This window comes from Acomys minous, assembly GCF_964271855.1.
Source record: "Acomys minous genome assembly, chromosome: 11".
In the NCBI taxonomy this organism is placed as follows: domain Eukaryota; kingdom Metazoa; phylum Chordata; class Mammalia; order Rodentia; family Muridae; genus Acomys; species Acomys minous.
This window is the reverse complement of record NC_140492.1, coordinates 47,634,446-47,652,125: the sequence shown is the minus strand read 5'-3', so window position 1 is coordinate 47,652,125 and position 17,680 is coordinate 47,634,446. Positions and strand designations below refer to the sequence as shown.

The window sequence follows — 17,680 nt, the reverse complement described above, 5'->3', positions numbered from 1 at the left end:
TGAAATGACTTTATTAATTTTTTAAAGGGCATATTCTCATGTGTTGGGATGGAGTTTTAAGATAAAAAGGACCTGCCAGGCAGACAAAATAACACCTGACAGGAAGTATTCATTGGAAAACACACTATCCTATGATCCATCACTTTTTTTTGAAGGTATATATTCAAGAAAATGGGTGGACATAGAGACCAAAAGGTATGTGCAAGTCAGGAATTCCCATCATACCTTTATATGTGTTAGTACCCAAACAGAGCAATTCAAATGCACAGAGACACTGATGAATAATTTGCATATATTCTTTGGTACGCCCAATCAGCATACAGGGATGAACTCAGTAAGGCATTTCCTTTATGTGAAGCTCATTGACCAACAAAATGAGCGAATGTTGACAGATGTTGGAGCTGTGTTTGCTTCTGGAGAAGAAATGCCAAGGAAGGAGCTTTGAGTAACAGAATGTCAGCACCTTGGTTGGACACTTTGGAGATGCTTGTCCGCGTTCATGTGGAGGTTCAGATTCATCAGCTGTGCACGTAACGTGTGCTCATTTCCCAGTGTATGATTTTATCCTTTTTTAAACTATTGCTTTAAAAAGGGAAATTGTCATGAACTGTATCTCATTGCTTTATACCATGAGAGAACAAATAGTTAAGCTTTGACCTCTTTATCTCTCAGCACACATCACTGTTTTTCCTGAGCAGGCTTAATCATCCAGCAGCAGGTGGAGTGAAGATGAAGATAAAGATAAGCAAAGTGAGGAAGAAGAGTCACACAAACTGGTGAATTGAGCATAAACAACATTGACTGAGCTGGATAGAATCCTTAGTCTGTCCAGTGTTTTATGATTTCTGTCTAACTAGATGCCACTCCAGATGTATGCTTTGGGGAAGACTCTGGCTTTGATGTTACTGATCTCCACCACTATTTTGGTGTCTGGTAAGTCTGATGTTCTGAGATTCTTTTTTTAGGAAATGAAACTTTCTTTCATGCTGACTTTGGGCTATAATCATCCTCCTGTTTCAGCCTCCCAACTCCTAGAATTCCACATAAAATACACATTTGCTGCTAGCTAATAGGACACTTTAACACTCTGCAATGTTCCTTTAAGCTGATTATTCCTGATTAGCAGGTTTTCTACAAAAAGTCACTATTATGAATTTGAAGATTAATGGCTGTGTGAAAAGAAATGTTTTAGAAGATTTCTTGCTGTCCTCATCTTTAAGATTGACTTCACACACACACACACACACACACACACACACACACACAGAGAGAGAGAGAGAGAGAGAGAGAGAGAGAGAGAGAGAGAGAGAGAGAGAGAGGGAGGGAGGGAGGGAGGGAGGTCTGAGCAAGAAGGGAAGCAGTGCGCAGTGCACAGGCACTGCACTTAGCTAGGAAGGAACAGAGGAACAGGCCTCCATCTAAGGGAAAGAGGGACTATGTGGTCTCGATGCAGGTCAGTTTGTGGATGGTTGATGCCATAGATTACAAGGTCTTTCTTAAAGCATCTGAAGTAAAGATGTTGGAAGTTAGTAGTGGAAAGAGGGGGCAAGATAAGGAGCAGAGTCAGTGAAATAACCGATACAAAGACAGGACAGGTGAGCCTGCTAAAGTGGTAGAACGTTAATTCTGTTTTCCAGAATCATGGTTCCCAAGCTGACTTATCAATGTGCAAGTAAGTTGACCTTTTTTTCAAATACAAAATACCAGTTTATGTCCTTCTACTTCAAAATGTATAAAATGTAAGTCTCAGATCAAGTACATCCCTAACAACCCATTTTCAACAATTAAGAAGCACGCAATGTTGTCGAAAAAGGGCTATTTATACTTAGTATTAATAGCATATGATATTACAGTGGTTTTTATTTAACCTGCTATCATATAAACAGAGAACACAGACACTTGTTAGATTTTTAATATGTCTATAGACTGGAACTGGGAAGAAACTATTCAGCCTCTAATCCCATGCCATTTGCTTTTTTTATGTCTCTCTGGGCTACTCCCCTTCCTTCATGTCCATAAGCTATTGCTTTCTCACCTGGGCTGCTTCCTACATACTGTGGGTCTTCTTAGCAAAGTCCTACATGCCATGTGGCTCTAGTTCATGTTAAACCGTGATGACTCCATTTTCTCCTCCCTCCTCGTCTGTCTCTCTGATCCTCTTCCATCCTCCTATCTTCCAAGCCCTTAAACCTTAGCCCTGCCTTTTTATTATGCAATTAGTGATAATTTGAAGCAAGGTTTACAAGTGTTGTTTTAGGTATATGATATTCTGCTGATAAAAGATAGCAAGCAGACCTTGTGGAGCAAAATAATTAACAGAATACCTAGCATCAGACCAACCACCACAAAGAGGGGTCTTTATGGGGAATTGATTTAACATTCCCTCTCTCTTTCTAAAAACTATATACGTATGCATTTAGTGTGTGTGTGTGTGTGTGCACGCGCACGTGTGCACACACCCATGATACAGCATTTGTGTGCAGGTCAGAGGATCACTGTAGAAGTTATTATCATTTATGGTTGTGAGCCTAGCCTTTAACGGCTGAGCCATCTCTCCAGCCCATAACTAGAAATGATCATAATGAGTGAGCTAACCCAGAAGCAGAGAGACTCAAATGGTATATACTTACTTATAACTGGACACTAGCCCAAGGGGCATGTCCCATGAAAGTCTTCACTTACCAGGAAAGTGGGATAGAGGTGAGGACATCCTATTGGGACTCTAGGTGAGAAAATATAGGAGATAAGGAAATAGATGGATCCAGAGGGTCCTAGAAACCTACAAGAAGAACACTATGATGGGTGGATCTGGGCCCAGGGGTTCTGCTCTATCTAAGGCACCAACCAAGGACAATACGTGCAGTCATCATCAAACCCCTACCTAGATCTAGCCAATGGACAGGACATTCTCCACAGATGAGTGGAAAGTGGGGACTGACTTTCACATGAACTCTGGTGCCCCATATTTGACCATGTCCCCTTGATGGGGAGGCCCGATGGCACTCGGAGGAAGGATAGCAGACTACCAAGAAGAGACTTGATACCCTATGAGCATATTCAGGGGGAGGATGTCCCCCTCAGTCACAGTCATAGGGAAGGGGAATGGGGTGAAAGCGGGAGCAAGAGAGGAATGGGAGGATGCATGGAATGGGATAGCAAATGAGATGTAATATGAATGATTTTATTTTTCAATAAAAAATTGCAAAAAATAGAAGTTATTATCATTTTCTTTTTAGATCCCAGAATTCAAACTCATGTCCTCAGGCTTGGCCACATGTGTCTTGGCTGCATTACCTGCTGAGTCCCTTAACCTTCTTAAATAGAGAGACTTGTTCTGTGATCCAGTATATAATAAACTTTGATAAATATGCATAAGACACTTGAAAAATACTTATTATTTACATTGAAACTGTTTTTTAAATCTCTTCAATCACTATAATGAATACTGTTATTAATATATGTCTATACAATCTAGTGATTGCATTTGTGGTTCAATTTCTAAATGCTGAGAGATTCCAGGCTTAGTAGGAGATTGAAATGGTGGTCCAAATTGGACCAGAAGTTTTCTACAATGTTGTTCGGGAAGCTGTCCAACTCTGATGGGTAATAACAGAATTGTCCGGGGCTGGAACTAGGAGGATGCAGGATGTCAGTGTCCATTGTGCTGAGAGGAATGATTCCTGTCAGGTCTGATCCAGCTGGTTATTTTGTTCTGAAAACATAATGTCTCACAAGCATTATACAATTCTAACATTATAATTGTATGAGGTGTGCGGGGTACACAGAACAATTAAAGCTAGTTTTCTGGTCATTGTATGGGTCGACATAAGACATTTGCAAATCTTCCTTCATGTCTTACTAGTAGTGGTCTCTAATACTAAGGCACAGAGAATTTGTGGTCAACATGAGGCCTCTCTATGCCTTTACATTCATATCTCTGTCAGTCTCAGAACTATTCTCATATAGTGGTGTGAGATGTAATCTGAACATATTTTTCATTTGCATTTCTCTGATGGCTAGTATCATTGGACATTTAAAAATTTTAATTTATTATATATTCCTCAGATTAAATCCCACTAGTTATCCCTTCACTTGTATCTTCCAATTTCCACCCTACCTTCCTCTTCTGCCCTATTTCCATCCCCTAAACCTCTGACAAAAAGGGACCTCTTCCCCTACCACATGACTACAGTTATAAGCTCTCATATGGATAGTCTGCTTCTCCTTCATCTGTGTGCCCTCTGGGCCTCCCCATCAAAGGGAGGTGATCAAAGGGAGGCACCAGAGCTCATATCAGAGATAGTCCCCACTCTCTCCACAACTGTAGAGATTGAGCTGTGCATTGACTAGATATGAACAGGGCAACTGCATTTATGGCATGCATTGTCTTTGGTTGGTATAACAGTTTGTGCAGGCCCCTCTGGTTCCAGATCTGCCAGCCTTGATAGTCTCTTTATGGGGCTCCTGAGCCTTCTGGGTCCTTCCATCCCTCCATTCTTCCATACCACTCCCATCACTCCACCTGGAGTCTAACAGCTAGTCCCATGCATCTATCCCGATCCCATGCTGGTTGGAGTCTCTCCGAGGACATCTATGTTTGGCTAATATCCACTTACATATGTGTCTTTCTGAGCCTGGGTTACTTCACTCCAGATGATCATTTCTAATTCCATCCATTTGCTTGCAAATGTCAAGATTTCCTTGTTTTTAATAGCTGAGTAGTATTCCATTGTGTAAATGGACCACAGTTTCTTTACTCTTTCTTGATGAACATAAAGGTTATTTACAGATTCTGGTTATTATGAATAAGACTGCTTTGAACATAGTTGAACAAATATCCTTGTATGGTGGAGTATCTTTTGGGTATATGCCCAGGAGTGGTATAGTTGGGTCTTGAGGTAGAACTATTCCCAAATTTCTGAGAAAGCACCAGACTGATTTCCAAAGTGGTTGTACAAGTTTGCATTCCCACCAGCAATGGAGAAGTGTTCCCTTTCTCTACACCCTTGCCAGAATGTGCTGTCACTTGAGTTTTTGTTCTTAGCTATTCTGATGGGTATAAGATGAAATCTCAGAGTCATTTTGACTTGCATTTCTCTGATGACTAAGGACATTGGGTATTTCTTTAAGTGTTTCTCAGCTACTCCTTATTCCTCTGCTGAGAATTCTCTGTTTAGTTTTTTACCCCATTTTTAATTGGGTTATTTGGTTTAGTGGTGTTTAATTTCATGAGTTCTTTATATATTTTGGATATTAGCCCTTTATCAGATGTAGGATTGGTAAAGATCTTTTCCCAGTCAGTAGGCTCTAGTTTTGTTCTGCTGACAGTATCTTTGCAAATCAAAACAACTCTGAGATTCCATCTTACACACGTCAGAATAGCTAAGATCAAAACTCAAGTGATAGTACATACTGGCAAGGTTGTGGAGAAAGGGAACCCTCCTCCATTTCTGGTGGGAGTGCAAACTTGTACAACCACTTTGCATATCAATCTGGACCTTTCTCAGAAAATTGGGAATAGTTCTACCTCAAGACCCAGGGAGACTGAGTTAATTGTTACATGAATTTTTTTTTTTCAAATAGAGTACTGTGCTTAAATATGGCTAAAGTACAATTATCTGGGCCAGACGCTAGAAGTCCTGGTCCAGCATCAGTTCCAACAAAGTCAGGAGAAACCAGGTTTCATTCTTTTCTCTTTGTGGATTGTTTTTTTCTGCCATCTGTAAAGCCTATAGGTGACCTCTCACACAGTACTTATCGATACAATTATCAATATCTTTTAGATTTCCAATATGGTGGAGTACAGGTTTTAAAAGAATGTTCTTCCAATTCTCTGGATTTCCTCAGTGTCTGTTATGTTCTCTTTTCATTTCTGATTTTCTTAATTTAGATATCTTCTGGCCATCTTTTAATTAGTTTGGATAAGGGTTTGTCTATCTTATTGATTTTTCTCAAAGAAACAAATTTGTTTCTTTGATTCTGTGTATTGCTCTTTTTGTTTCACTTTCATTGATTTCAGCCCTCAGTTTGATTATTTCCTGCCATCTACTTCTTTTTGTTTTTTTTTCTAGGACCTTCAGGTGTTCTCTTAAATTGCTGGTATGAGATCTCCAGGCCTTTTCTTTTTAATGTATACCCTAGTGATACGAATCTTTCTCTTAGCACTGCTTTCAATGTTTCCCATAAGTTTGGGTATTGAGTATTCATTTTCATTCAATTCTAGAAAGTTCTTTTTCTTTATTTCTATCTTGACCTATTTTTTTTTTATCCAGTAAAGATTTGTTCAGTTTTCATGAGTTTGTAACCTTTCTGAGATTTCTGTTGTTCATATGTAACTTTAATCTATGGTGGTCTGATAGGATGCAGGGAGTTATTTCAATTTTCTTGTATCTGTTGAGGTTTGTTTTTGTGTCTGAGTATGTGGTCAATTATGGACAAAGTTCCATGAGGTGCTGAGAAGAAAGCATGTGCTTTTGTGTTTGGGTGATTGTTCTGTAAATATCTGTTATTTCCACTTGGTTTTTTATGTCTGTTAGCTCCAGTATTTCTCAATTTAGTTTTTGTCTGGATGATCTGTCCATTGGTGATTGTTGGGTATTGAAGTCTCCCACTCTCACTGTGTGAGGATCATTATGTGAATTAAGCTGTAGTAGTACTTCCTTTACAAACTTGGGTACCCTTGTGTTTGGGGGATAGACGTTAAGAATTGAAATGTCATTTATTTGGAATTTTTTCTTTGATGATTTGTAGCTACTTTCCTATATTTTCTGATTAGTTTTGGTTTGATGTCTATTTTGTTAGATTATTGACATGACTACCCCAACTGTCTTCTTAAGTCCTTTTGCTTGGACTATCTTTTCCAACTCTTTACCCTTAAATATCCTTAAAATTGAGGTGTGTTTCTTGGATGCACTAGAAGGATGGGACCTGTTTCAAATTCATTCTGTTAGTCTGTGTATTTTTATTGGGGAATTGAGACAACTGATATTATTGAGAGATATCAATGACCAGTGATTGTTGATTCCTGTTACTTTGTTATTGGTGCTGATGGTCTTAGTGGTAGTGCATGTGTACTTTCTTTCTTCTGTTTTTGCTGATCAAAGTTTACGTATTTCCATGAGTGTAGTTCACCTCTTTAGATTGGAGTTTTCATTCCGAGCCTTCTTTGGGGTTGCAATTATAGATGAAAATTGTTTAAATTTGACTTTACCATGGAATATCATCTTTTCTCTATAGTAACTGATTGTTTTGCTAGGTATAGTAATTAGGGCTGGCATCTGTGATCTTTTAGAGTCCATAGCACATCTACCCAGGCACTTCTGGATTTTATAGCCTACATTGAGAAGGCAGGTGTAATTCTAATAGGTCTGCCAGGATTTTTTCCTTACAGTTTTTAATATATTTTTTTTCTCTGTACATTTAGTGTTTTGAATATTATCTGTCAAGTGGACTTTCTTTTCTGGTCAAATATGTCTGCTGTTCTGTAAGTTTTTTGTACCTTTTTTTAAAATTAGGCATCTCCTTTTTTAGATTAGGAAACTTTTCTTCTATGATATTGTTGAAAATGTTTTCTAGGGCTTTGATCTGGGATCCTTCTTTCTCTATTTCTGTTCTTTTTAAGATTGGTCTTTTCATAGTTTCTCACATTATTTGGATGTTTTGTGTGAGAATTTTTTAGATTTAATATTTTCTTTGAAAGATGTACCTATTTCTTGTACACATCTTCAATGCCTTCCATCTCTTGTATTCCCTTGGTTAAGCTTGCTTCTGTAGTTCCTGCTCCCATGTCTAAAGTTTCCATTTCTAGAATTCCCTCAGTTTTGGTTTCTTTATTATTTCAATTTGTACTTTCAGGCCTTGAACAGTTTTACTAATTTCTTTCAACTGTTTGTTTTTTCTTGGCTTTCTTTATAGAATTCATTAATTTCTTCCCATTATTTTTTCCTGGATTTCTTATGGGATTTATTAATTCCCTTTTTAATGTCCCTTATCATTTTCACAGTTGTTTTAAAGATTTTTTTTTGTGCTTCAGCTTTATTGGAATATTCAAGGTCTGCAGTGGTTGCATAGCTGGGCTCTAGTGGAGACATGTTGTCTTAGCTGCTATTGATTGTGTTCTTACACTGGCTCCTAGGCATCTGGGTTTAGATTGATTATAGGTACAGGTGCTGACTTTTTTTCTTTGTCTTTGTTTGGTGGGTGTTTCGGTCCTTGGTTTCTGTTTCTTCTCTGGATTTTCAGAGAATATGATGGCTGTGTTGCCTGTTTGATAGTATGTTTAGAGGGAATGCCTACCAGGGCTGGGGGATGGGATGCAGCAAGGAGTTGGGGTCAAGATGCCAGAGGATTTGCTTTGTAGGATACACAGGAGATATGAACCTGGGGAAAGGAGGTTCCATCTGGTGTGCTCATACAGAGCTAGGAATGAGTCTGAGGGATTGGGTCTGGGAGAACATAGAGCAAAACTTTTGTTGTTGTTGTATCCTTCAATTAAAAGATATTATACATATTCTTGCCCCTTATTTAGCATAGGTGTTATTTTGTTTGAGATGTACATCTACAATTTCTCCAATTCTACTATTAAAAAACACACTAGCAGTTCATAGTAGTTAGGTACCTTAGGGTAACAAATAATTCTATTCTTGTCTAACCATCTCTTTAATTGTTGCTTAGAAAGTATGTGTCTTAGCTAATGTTCTATTGCTGTGAAGAGACACCATGACCACAGCAACTATTATAAAGGAAAGCATTTAGTTGGGGCTTGCTTACAGTTTCAGAGCTCCCGGCTGTGATGATAATGAACTAATGCTCTAAAACTGTAAGCAAAATGAGGTCCCTCAAAATGGGAAATATTTAATTATTATCTTATAAGTGTACTTTTCAAGATGTTGACATACCATTGATGATAAACCTTTAAATGACTGTCTTACAATCATATAAATATTTAAATACTCCTATTTAAATATTTTCTAGAGTCGAGGTGTACGAATAGGAATCAAATGGCACAGAACAGTTCATCATTTATAGTAGAAGGTAATATTCTTCCTTATCTTCTGGTCAGCAATATGGGAATGGAGCATTTACCTTGCTTAGAAACAGGAACTAATGCCTTGGCTGCTGGACAGATTTAGGATGAGTAAAAGAATCTGGTGATATGTTATGCTGTGAATGACCCAGCTTGCCCCAAACCTTTGCCTTCTTAGAGTGATAGAAAGAGTGTGGTATTAGCACCCTCCCAGGTCTGTGCTGAAGAAGTTCTTTCTTCATCTAATTAGATAACGTTTATTTGGATGAGACTTATGAGGACTTGAGTAGTCCAAAGAGGAAAGTGACATTGAAATACAGTAGTTGAGATAGTTAATGCAATGGCTATCATAAACACGGCTGATTCAAAGCAATTTCTACTGCTGTGAAAGTGGTGGAATTACTTATTTTTACCACAGATGATTGTAACAGATAACTTTGTTGAGTAGGCACCTCTCAGCAAATTTTATGGACTGTTTAAGTCAATGTACAGGCAATGTGAGGCTTTATGGTACTAGATTGTATAGCACACAGGCAATGGATTTTTACATTACAAGATGAAAAATGTGTTTAATTCTGATAGATTGAACAAACAAAAACAAAGAAATGTGAAAAAAATCAAATATTTTTGGAATATATTAATCAGGCAAGTGTTGTCGTACAGTAACCTCACAGAAAATACTGTGGATAGACTTAACACACAAGATTTCCTTTTCTCATTCTCTTTGTGTATGTGTGTATGTGTGCATTTAACACTACAGTGCCTGTACAGATGGGAAAAAAGGCTCTGCTCTGCTGCCCTACTATTCCATTGACAGAAGTAATATTAATAACATGGACAATAGCCCCCAGAGGCCAGCCTTCCTGCAGAATAGCCTACAAAACAGAAACAAATGAGACCAATGAAACCAACTGTACAGACAGGAGAATCACCTGGGCTTCCACATCTGACCTGAGTTTTGACCTTCAAATCAATGCAGTATCCCTGGAGCATGATGGGCATTACTCATGTGATATAGCAACACCTGAAATGAATTTCCTAGAAGGATATGACCTGCAAGTGCTAGGTAAGTGACAATGTCATATAGTGTGGTCTTTCAGGTCACCACGTTTAGATAGAAACAAATGTCTTTGTAAGTTTGAGAAGACTGCATCTTTTTTCCTCTTCTATCTCTACAGTCCTCCCTGAAGTAAACCTGTTTTTAGGGGAAAACGAAACTGCAGTGTGTGAAGCAATTGCAGGCAAGCCAGCTGCACAGATCTTTTGGACTCCACGTGGAGATTGTGCCACTAAGAAGGAATCACACAGCAATGGCACAGTGACAGTTAGGAGCACATGCCACTGGGAGCAGGACAATGTGTCTGCTGTGGTCTGCTTTGTCTCCCATTCAGCTGGCAACCATAGTCTGTCACTAGAAATGAATAGACCTAGTGAGTATTCTGTAAATTTTCTCTCTCTCTCTCTCTCTCTCTCTCTCTCTCTCTCTCTCTCTCTCTCTCTCCCTCTCTCTCTCTCTGTACTTGTGCCATAGTAAGTTCATAGAGGCAAGAGACCAATGTGTCCTTCTACTGTGTGTGTGCTAGAACTCTGGTTGTCACATTTGCAGTCTTTGCTTTTACCTGATGAGCTATCCTCAGGCACATTTACCTTTTTTTGTTCTTTGCTTTTCTTTTTTGTTTTACTCTTTATCTTTTTCTTTCTGATATAAAGTCTCTATTTGTAGCCAAGACTGGCCTTGAATTGAGGACCCACATATACATGCATGCATTGGTAGCCTCCAAAATTTTTACAATGATTCTAAAAACATTCAGTGAAGAAAAGATAGCATTTGTAATAGGTGGTGTAGGGAGAATTGGATATCTACATGTAGAAGAATGAAACTTGATTTTTTTCCATTTGCTAACAAATAAATTACAATTGGATCAAAGATTTCAGGGTTAGGCCTATAACTCTAAAGCTCCCATAAGAAAGAGCAGTAAGTACACTGAGTACACTCAGGATAGAGGCTCAGGTAAGAATTTTCTGAATAGGACTGTGGGTGCTCCGGGAATAAGATAAACACTCAGCATGTGAGACTACGGTGTGATTCATTTTGTGTGCCTGGCCCTTTAAGGTCACACTGCTTCTTTGGGAATGCTTAGAAAGGCTTGACCCTATGACCTTCTGTGTCAGTTGTTTCTTGGACTTCTGAGAATAGGAGAGGATATAAAAAGCCAGCAGTGGCTGAGAGATGGTTATAGGATGAAGGTAGCGGAAGAGTAGGGTCAGAGAGTAGGGCTAGGGAAGACAGTTGGTACAGAAAAAAAGGGTGAGCAGAGTGAAGATAGGAGCCAGAAAAGGCCAAGCTGAGCCAGTGAAGCTACTGTTAGGAGACGGGTGGGAGAAGAACCCACAAAACAGAGGGGAGGGAAAGCTACGCGGGACTTCGTGAGATTAGAAAGGTTTTGGTATCTTACTGAAGAGGCAATTTACAGAGTGGAGAAAACAGCTTTGCCATTCACAACCCGACAGAGGATCATCACTTAAAATATGCAAGGCATGAAAAACCCTAAACACGAGGAAAACAAACAACCGTGTTGAAAAACCAGCTAAAGAACTGAATAGAGAGTGTTCTGAAGAAGTACAAGTGGCTAGGAAATATTTTTTAAAAACTGTTTACCACCTTTAACCATTAGGATAAAGTAAATTCAAACTTCCTTGAGATTTTTTTTTATCATGATTCAGTCAGAATGGCTAATATTAAGAAAATAATAGTCAGTGGATGTGGGGAGTGGGGAAACATCATGCACTTTTAGTGGGAGTACAATGGATGCAGGCATTGTGGAGAGCAATGTGGCTGGCTGTTCCTCAGAAAACTAGAAATAGATGTAGTACATTCTCTTCCACTCTTGGGAACACACCAGAGTACTCTGACTACAGAGATAATATGCTCATTCATATTCATATATGGTCTAGCCCTAAGAGCTAGGACATGGACACAGCTTAGTTGTCCACTAACTGATGAATGGATAAGGCCCATGGATGCAGTCAGTAGCTTAAATATTGTAGATGCTGCTAATTCATTCTCATTGGATTTAAAGTCATAGGAGAAAACACATACCTGGTATTTGAAGTGTGGCCAAGAGCCTGTGGATGGCGACCTTAAATTTATTATTCTGCAAAATGGTCACAGAATAAAACTACCCCCTAAATATTTATTATTTACCAATGGATTAGGGCAACTCTCATGACTCTTCAGATAAGTTTCCCTTTTAAGTGAATACTGTTTAAAGTAGAAATTCTCAAATGGTCAAGGGAAAAAAATCAGAAAGATTATGAAATATATAGATCAGGGAAAATCAGAGAAAAACAGCCTCTGGATATGACAGGGTCTTTAAACCCACACAGTCACAGCAATGTACTTGTCTGCACAGGACCTGCACAAGATCAATCCAGATAATATTGTTTTGGCATGGAGTAGAAAAGGACTTATGAGTCTCTGCCCTTCTCACTGAGGATCTATGGACAGTTAATGGTTTTTCGAGGATAGAGAGTCAGTTATCTTTAATGGCATTGCTCCTTGTAAACCCCAACCCAGGAGTATATGGGCAACATAAACTGAGGCCAATTGATTGTTCAGAAACAAAAAGACACATAGTTGGTAGGACAACAAAGTGGGGGTAAAGATATGGCAAGATTGGAAGAAAGAGTTGGAAATTAATATAATCAAACTACATTGTATAAAATTCTCATTTTAAAATGAAAATGAATAATGCCTTTTAAAATACTAAAATTCCATGACATGTACTTCAGACAGAGGACTCAGAGGATCTGAGCTTGATTTGACCTAAAAGCCTCTTCCCAGAGCACTAACTTTCATAGTAACTAAAGGTGCAGTGCATGCTGCCCAAAATGGGAGGCAACTGGTAATATCACCCATGAAGTTCATGAACCACAGCAATGACCAACAAGGCTTTTTACTAATGTGCAATAATGGCTGCCATGTCTTGGAAGCAACCAGTAACTATGCAGTTGTATGTAGGGCCCACTCCAGGAGAAAAATCATGGCTTGTATAGGAACCCTAGCTAACTACTCAAAATTAGTGAGGTCATTGATGTCAGAGAGGAACCTCCCACAGCCCTTCAGTAAACAAGCATGGTGCATATTTAAATCCTAAATACCCTCATACCCTCCAGTAAGCATGGCTCTTCACCCGTACCAAAGAAGCTTCTCTTTGTAATAGAAATGATCACAGAAAGCCACAAATGGGCAAAGTATAGAGAAAAGTGATCATGGGATGTTTAGTCCACAGGAATACATCTACAACACAATTCCTACATCTAATGCTCAAGAATCATGGCAGAAGAGGGGGACAAACCAGTATAAGAGCCAGAGAACCAGGAAATGCATAGTAAGATTGTGTCTCCTAGAAATGACAGGGAGCTTCATGGAACCTCAGTAATATAGCTTCCCAAACAAGACTTGAACAATAGATCTGTGAACATGGAAGTGGGGAAGCTCCTGGGGCCTCACCCCTAGAAAAGAACTACAGTTAACTAAGGGGTGCTGAGAGTCGGAGAAGTAGTGTTCCCTCAGGGATTGTCCCCTAACTGGTTATAAAATATCAAGAGGCCAGCCTGAAGTCATGTATGTGAATGGACTCAGGCAGATCATATTCGCATGTTATGTACAGAGATGTAAAGGTACCAATATAAAAAGAAGAGGCTAGGGATTTGAGAGGGGGCATTGAGACATCTGCACCTGGGGTGCTTGGAGGAAGGAAGGGGGAATGGATGGGGGTGAAGCAATCACATTTTCATGGAGATAAAATTTCCATGGGGAACCCTTATATAACTGGGAAGTATTGACTATATTTGATATTTCTTCATTAAAAATATTTGATAATGCCTGTCAAGCACAGAAGCTAGACTTGAATTCCAAACTTGATCCTGAAATAATGATATGAATTATAATTGATGAGGTTTTCTGATTTGACATTCTCTAAAACCTGTGGAGTATGTTAGTGATTTTCAAGCTGTTTGTCCCTAATTTCTTGTTGAGGACTATTGTCAAACTGACCTGACTTTCTTCCCTTGCCTGCATTTACAGGCACCACCAGCTCCCTGCAGTCCTTGCTGACCATTCTCTATGTGAAACTTGGCCTCTTGGGAATTACTCTGCTCACCGTAGGATTTGCTTTCTGCTGGAAGCAAAGTGATTTCAGGTAGTAACTGAAAACTGAAATGTAAAGACTCACCAGTGAGAAACCATTGTCCTAAGCTGAAGTTCACAGTGGACTGGGAAAGTATGCTATGTGGCTCCGACATGGCTGTTCCCTTAGGTCTCTTCAGCATCAGGCTAGTTTGAGCAATGGAGCCCAGGCAGAGGTGCACACAGCTCTGGCAGGAGCCTCTGCCTTGCTGCAGTTCTGACCAAGGAGGGTCCTATCCTGGCTCCTTCTTTGAGGATTCAGTGGCAGAAATAAAGTGGCTGGAAACTTATAAGAGTTTGTTTACAAGTTTCTAGATTTCTATGAGCCTCTGTTCATTCTGATTAATTGTACTTTATGTTGTTTGTTTTTATTTCCTAGAAAATGAAAATCTAGATTTCTGGAAATCCATTAGTCTGATGATCAATACAAGAAAACAGCCACCTGCAATCAAGTTTCTCATTGAAATCCAGCTTACCTTATTTCATGAACGGTAAGCTGGATTTCAATGAGCCAGAACTTGGAAACAACCTACGTGTCCCTCTATAGAAGAATGGATAAAGAAACTGTGGTACATTTACACTATGGAATACTACTCAGCTATTAAAAACAAGGAATTTCCAAAATTTGTGGACAAATGGATTGAACTAGAAATTGTCATAATGAGTGAGTTCACACAGAAGCAAAAAGAGCTAAATGGTATATCCTCACTTATATCGAGACACTAGTCCAAGGTGTACGTCCCCATGAAAAACTGTACCTACCAGAATAGTGGGTAAGAGGGGAGGACATCCTATTGAAACTTTAGGTGTGAGAAGCCTGGGAGAAAGAGGAAATGGAAGGATCCAGTGGGTCCTGGAAAACTACAGGCGAGTCTGGGCCCTGGGGCCCTCCGCAAACTGTGGCAACAGCCAAGGAAAAAATAGGCAGTAAAAACCGTGAACCCCTACCCGGACTAGCCGATGGACATTCTCCACTGTTGAGTGGAGAAGGAGATCTAACTTTCACACAAACTCTGGTGCCCCATATTTGAACATGTCCCTTGGACGGAGATGCCTGGTGGCACTCAGAGGAAAGATAATAGGTCACCAAGGAGAGACTTGATACCGTATGAGCATATTCAGGGGGAGGAGGTCCCCCTCAGACACAGACTTAGGGGAGGGGAGGGGAGTAGGGGGGAAGTGGGAGGAAGGGAGGAATGGGAGGATACATGGGATGGGCTAACAACTGAGATGTAATATGTATAAATTAATAAAAATGTATTTTAAAAAGAAAGAGCTTTAGGAACGCCCAAGTTTAAAAAAAAAAAAAAAAGAAAAAGAAAGAAATCCAGCTTACCTGCTCCTTCTGTCTTCAGGATTGTTAGAATTCATTCCACAGGTGGCAGTAATGCAGTATGAATACACAGGAGAAAGCTTGGGGCTCATCATCATATGTGCTATGAATCCCTGTCTACTCCCTCCCTTCCCCACTTACCAGGCCAAGGAGAAGATGGCTTAGCAACTTCTTGGTGCTTTCATCAACTTCTTCTTCCTAGGTTCACTTTATTGTCTGAAGCCACGACAAACAACCCCTTCAAGTCAGCCACTAGCTGACCGTCTCTCCTGGCTTGCTTGCTACCAAGAAGCCTGACAGTTTCCTTTTGTATTAATCATTGAATACATGACTAGGATCCTTTTTGTTAGTTTGTTTGTTAGCAGTATCTCCTCACTTTAGTAGGAGGTAAAGGTTGATCCCAGAGAAGCCCCTGCCAGTGTCTTGGAGGTGACACTGGAAATCCCCTTTCTGTGTAGAGCCCTGGTGTCTCGGTTCCCTTTGCCGTGTGCATTCTGACTTTCAGGGGTTGGGATGGATCAGTGAGGGTAAGGGCAAGACACTGGTAAACCTCAATAATGAAAAGCAATACGTTGCCTTCGCTTGATACAGATAGTAATCCTATAATAAAATGTTGTTATTTAAAAGAATTACATCTTAGGTAAAGCGGCAGGTGATTTGGATCTTCATATTTTAGTAAAATGAGTGCACAGTACTGGAGAATAGCCAGATGCTAGCCTCAGATGGTACTTTGAAAGTTTAGTTCAGCCCAGGTTACACTCTAATGTAGTTGATGTGGCCAGGACAGAGGATAAGGAAGTGCTGCTCTAAGCTACTGTTGTATTCTATGGCTCTGTTCTTAGAGGAATTTCTTTTCAGCAGGTGACTAGAGGAGGAGAAGATTATGGGATAATTGTGGGTCAGGCCTAGAATAGCATATCCATCTGCTCAGTTTCAACTTACTAGTACTTAGCCATAGACCACAGCAGCTGGTAGGAAGCCTGGACAATGTAGGCTGGTTGTCTTGAAGAAAAAAAAATGAGAGTTAGTGTATCCTTAGCAAGTCTTGTACATAATAAAGAGAAGTAACAGTGCTGATACCACAATTAATGCCTATTTTAATACTAGGAAATCTTTGTGTGTCAAGCAGTAAGTAATTGGTAATTGCTTCTCAACACGTGGTATGAACTCTTTTTCACCTCCTCTTTTACTGCAACATTTCATGTTTGCTTGATTCCTTGTCCATCTTCCCTGTTCTTGTGGAAGAGAATTCTCTTTATGACTAAATCCTCATCCCACCTTTCTAGTCTTTTTTTTTTCCTTTAGTATAACTCAAAGTTCTTCCACAAAGAGTTTATATTTACCTTTTATCTACTCCAAGTAGGGTTTCTTGTGTTTTTTGTTTGTTTGTTTGTTTTTGTTTGGGGGGGGCAGTAAAAAGATACATAAATGGTGGTGTGCCAGTCTTCAGCTTGGGTCTTAAGGTGTCCTGAGTGTTTCTACTTTACAATCTATGGAAATACAGAAGGCAGAGCCTGCTGGACAATGAGAACAGAACTCAGCTGATCCACGTCAGTACAAACTTTTGTCTCTCTGTGGGGAGCAGCTGAAGAATCCAGGAGTCACCTTTCATTCAGACACCCAGGCAAGCTCACTCAAGATCATCAGCCATGAGCCTGTGCTGATCCTCAACAAATGAGCTATCATTGCCATTGTGTTCCTGGGGTTGCTTATCATGTAGCACATTTGCGTATTAAGTAACTCATACATTTCCCAATAACATAACTCCAATTTTACAAGTAACTCATATATTGACCAATAACATAACTCTAAAGTTGTATGGATAGACACAGCTAGTAGCCTATTTCAGTTTCCCTTGCATCTGACTCTGATCATTAGCTCTGTCAGATGAGATGTCTGATTTTTTAGGACAACTCTTTATAGAAAAGGAAGGATTTTCTCGTGGTTTCTAACTTATCTGTGGACCTGCAGTCCTGGTGTGATGCCTGGAGGCCCCAGAGCTAACTTGGGCCATAGATAGCACTGAGGATGGAAGACACTAATTAGATTGGTTGGAAAAACAGATCAATGGAAGGACTTGGGCCTGATGACCCCACCAGCCCTTGACCGTCTATTTGTTGTCTTAATGTGA

General features: G+C 39.6%; 2 protein-coding genes across 7 annotated transcripts in view; both read left to right on the top strand.

Moving 5' to 3' along the window:
• LOC311608409 (cell surface glycoprotein CD200 receptor 2-like) overlaps positions 1-16,178 on the top strand; it is a 120,104-nt gene extending 103,926 nt beyond the window's left edge. For all 6 annotated transcript variants that reach the window (XM_084800867.1, XM_084800869.1, XM_084800868.1 and 3 more), the window contains one exon: positions 15,572-16,178. The gene's annotated coding sequence lies outside the window, so the exon portion shown is untranslated. The remainder of the gene's footprint in view (positions 1-15,571) is intronic.
• Positions 9,769-14,655, top strand: LOC311608411 (cell surface glycoprotein CD200 receptor 2-like). The gene is made up of 4 exons (XM_084800879.1): positions 9,769-10,091; positions 10,204-10,455; positions 14,115-14,229; positions 14,596-14,655. The coding sequence occupies exons 1-4, from the start codon at positions 9,797-9,799 to the stop codon at positions 14,600-14,602; spliced, it is 669 nt and encodes a 222-aa protein (XP_084657005.1). The 5' UTR covers positions 9,769-9,796; the 3' UTR covers positions 14,603-14,655.
• Positions 16,179-17,680: the final 1,502 nt, after the last annotated feature.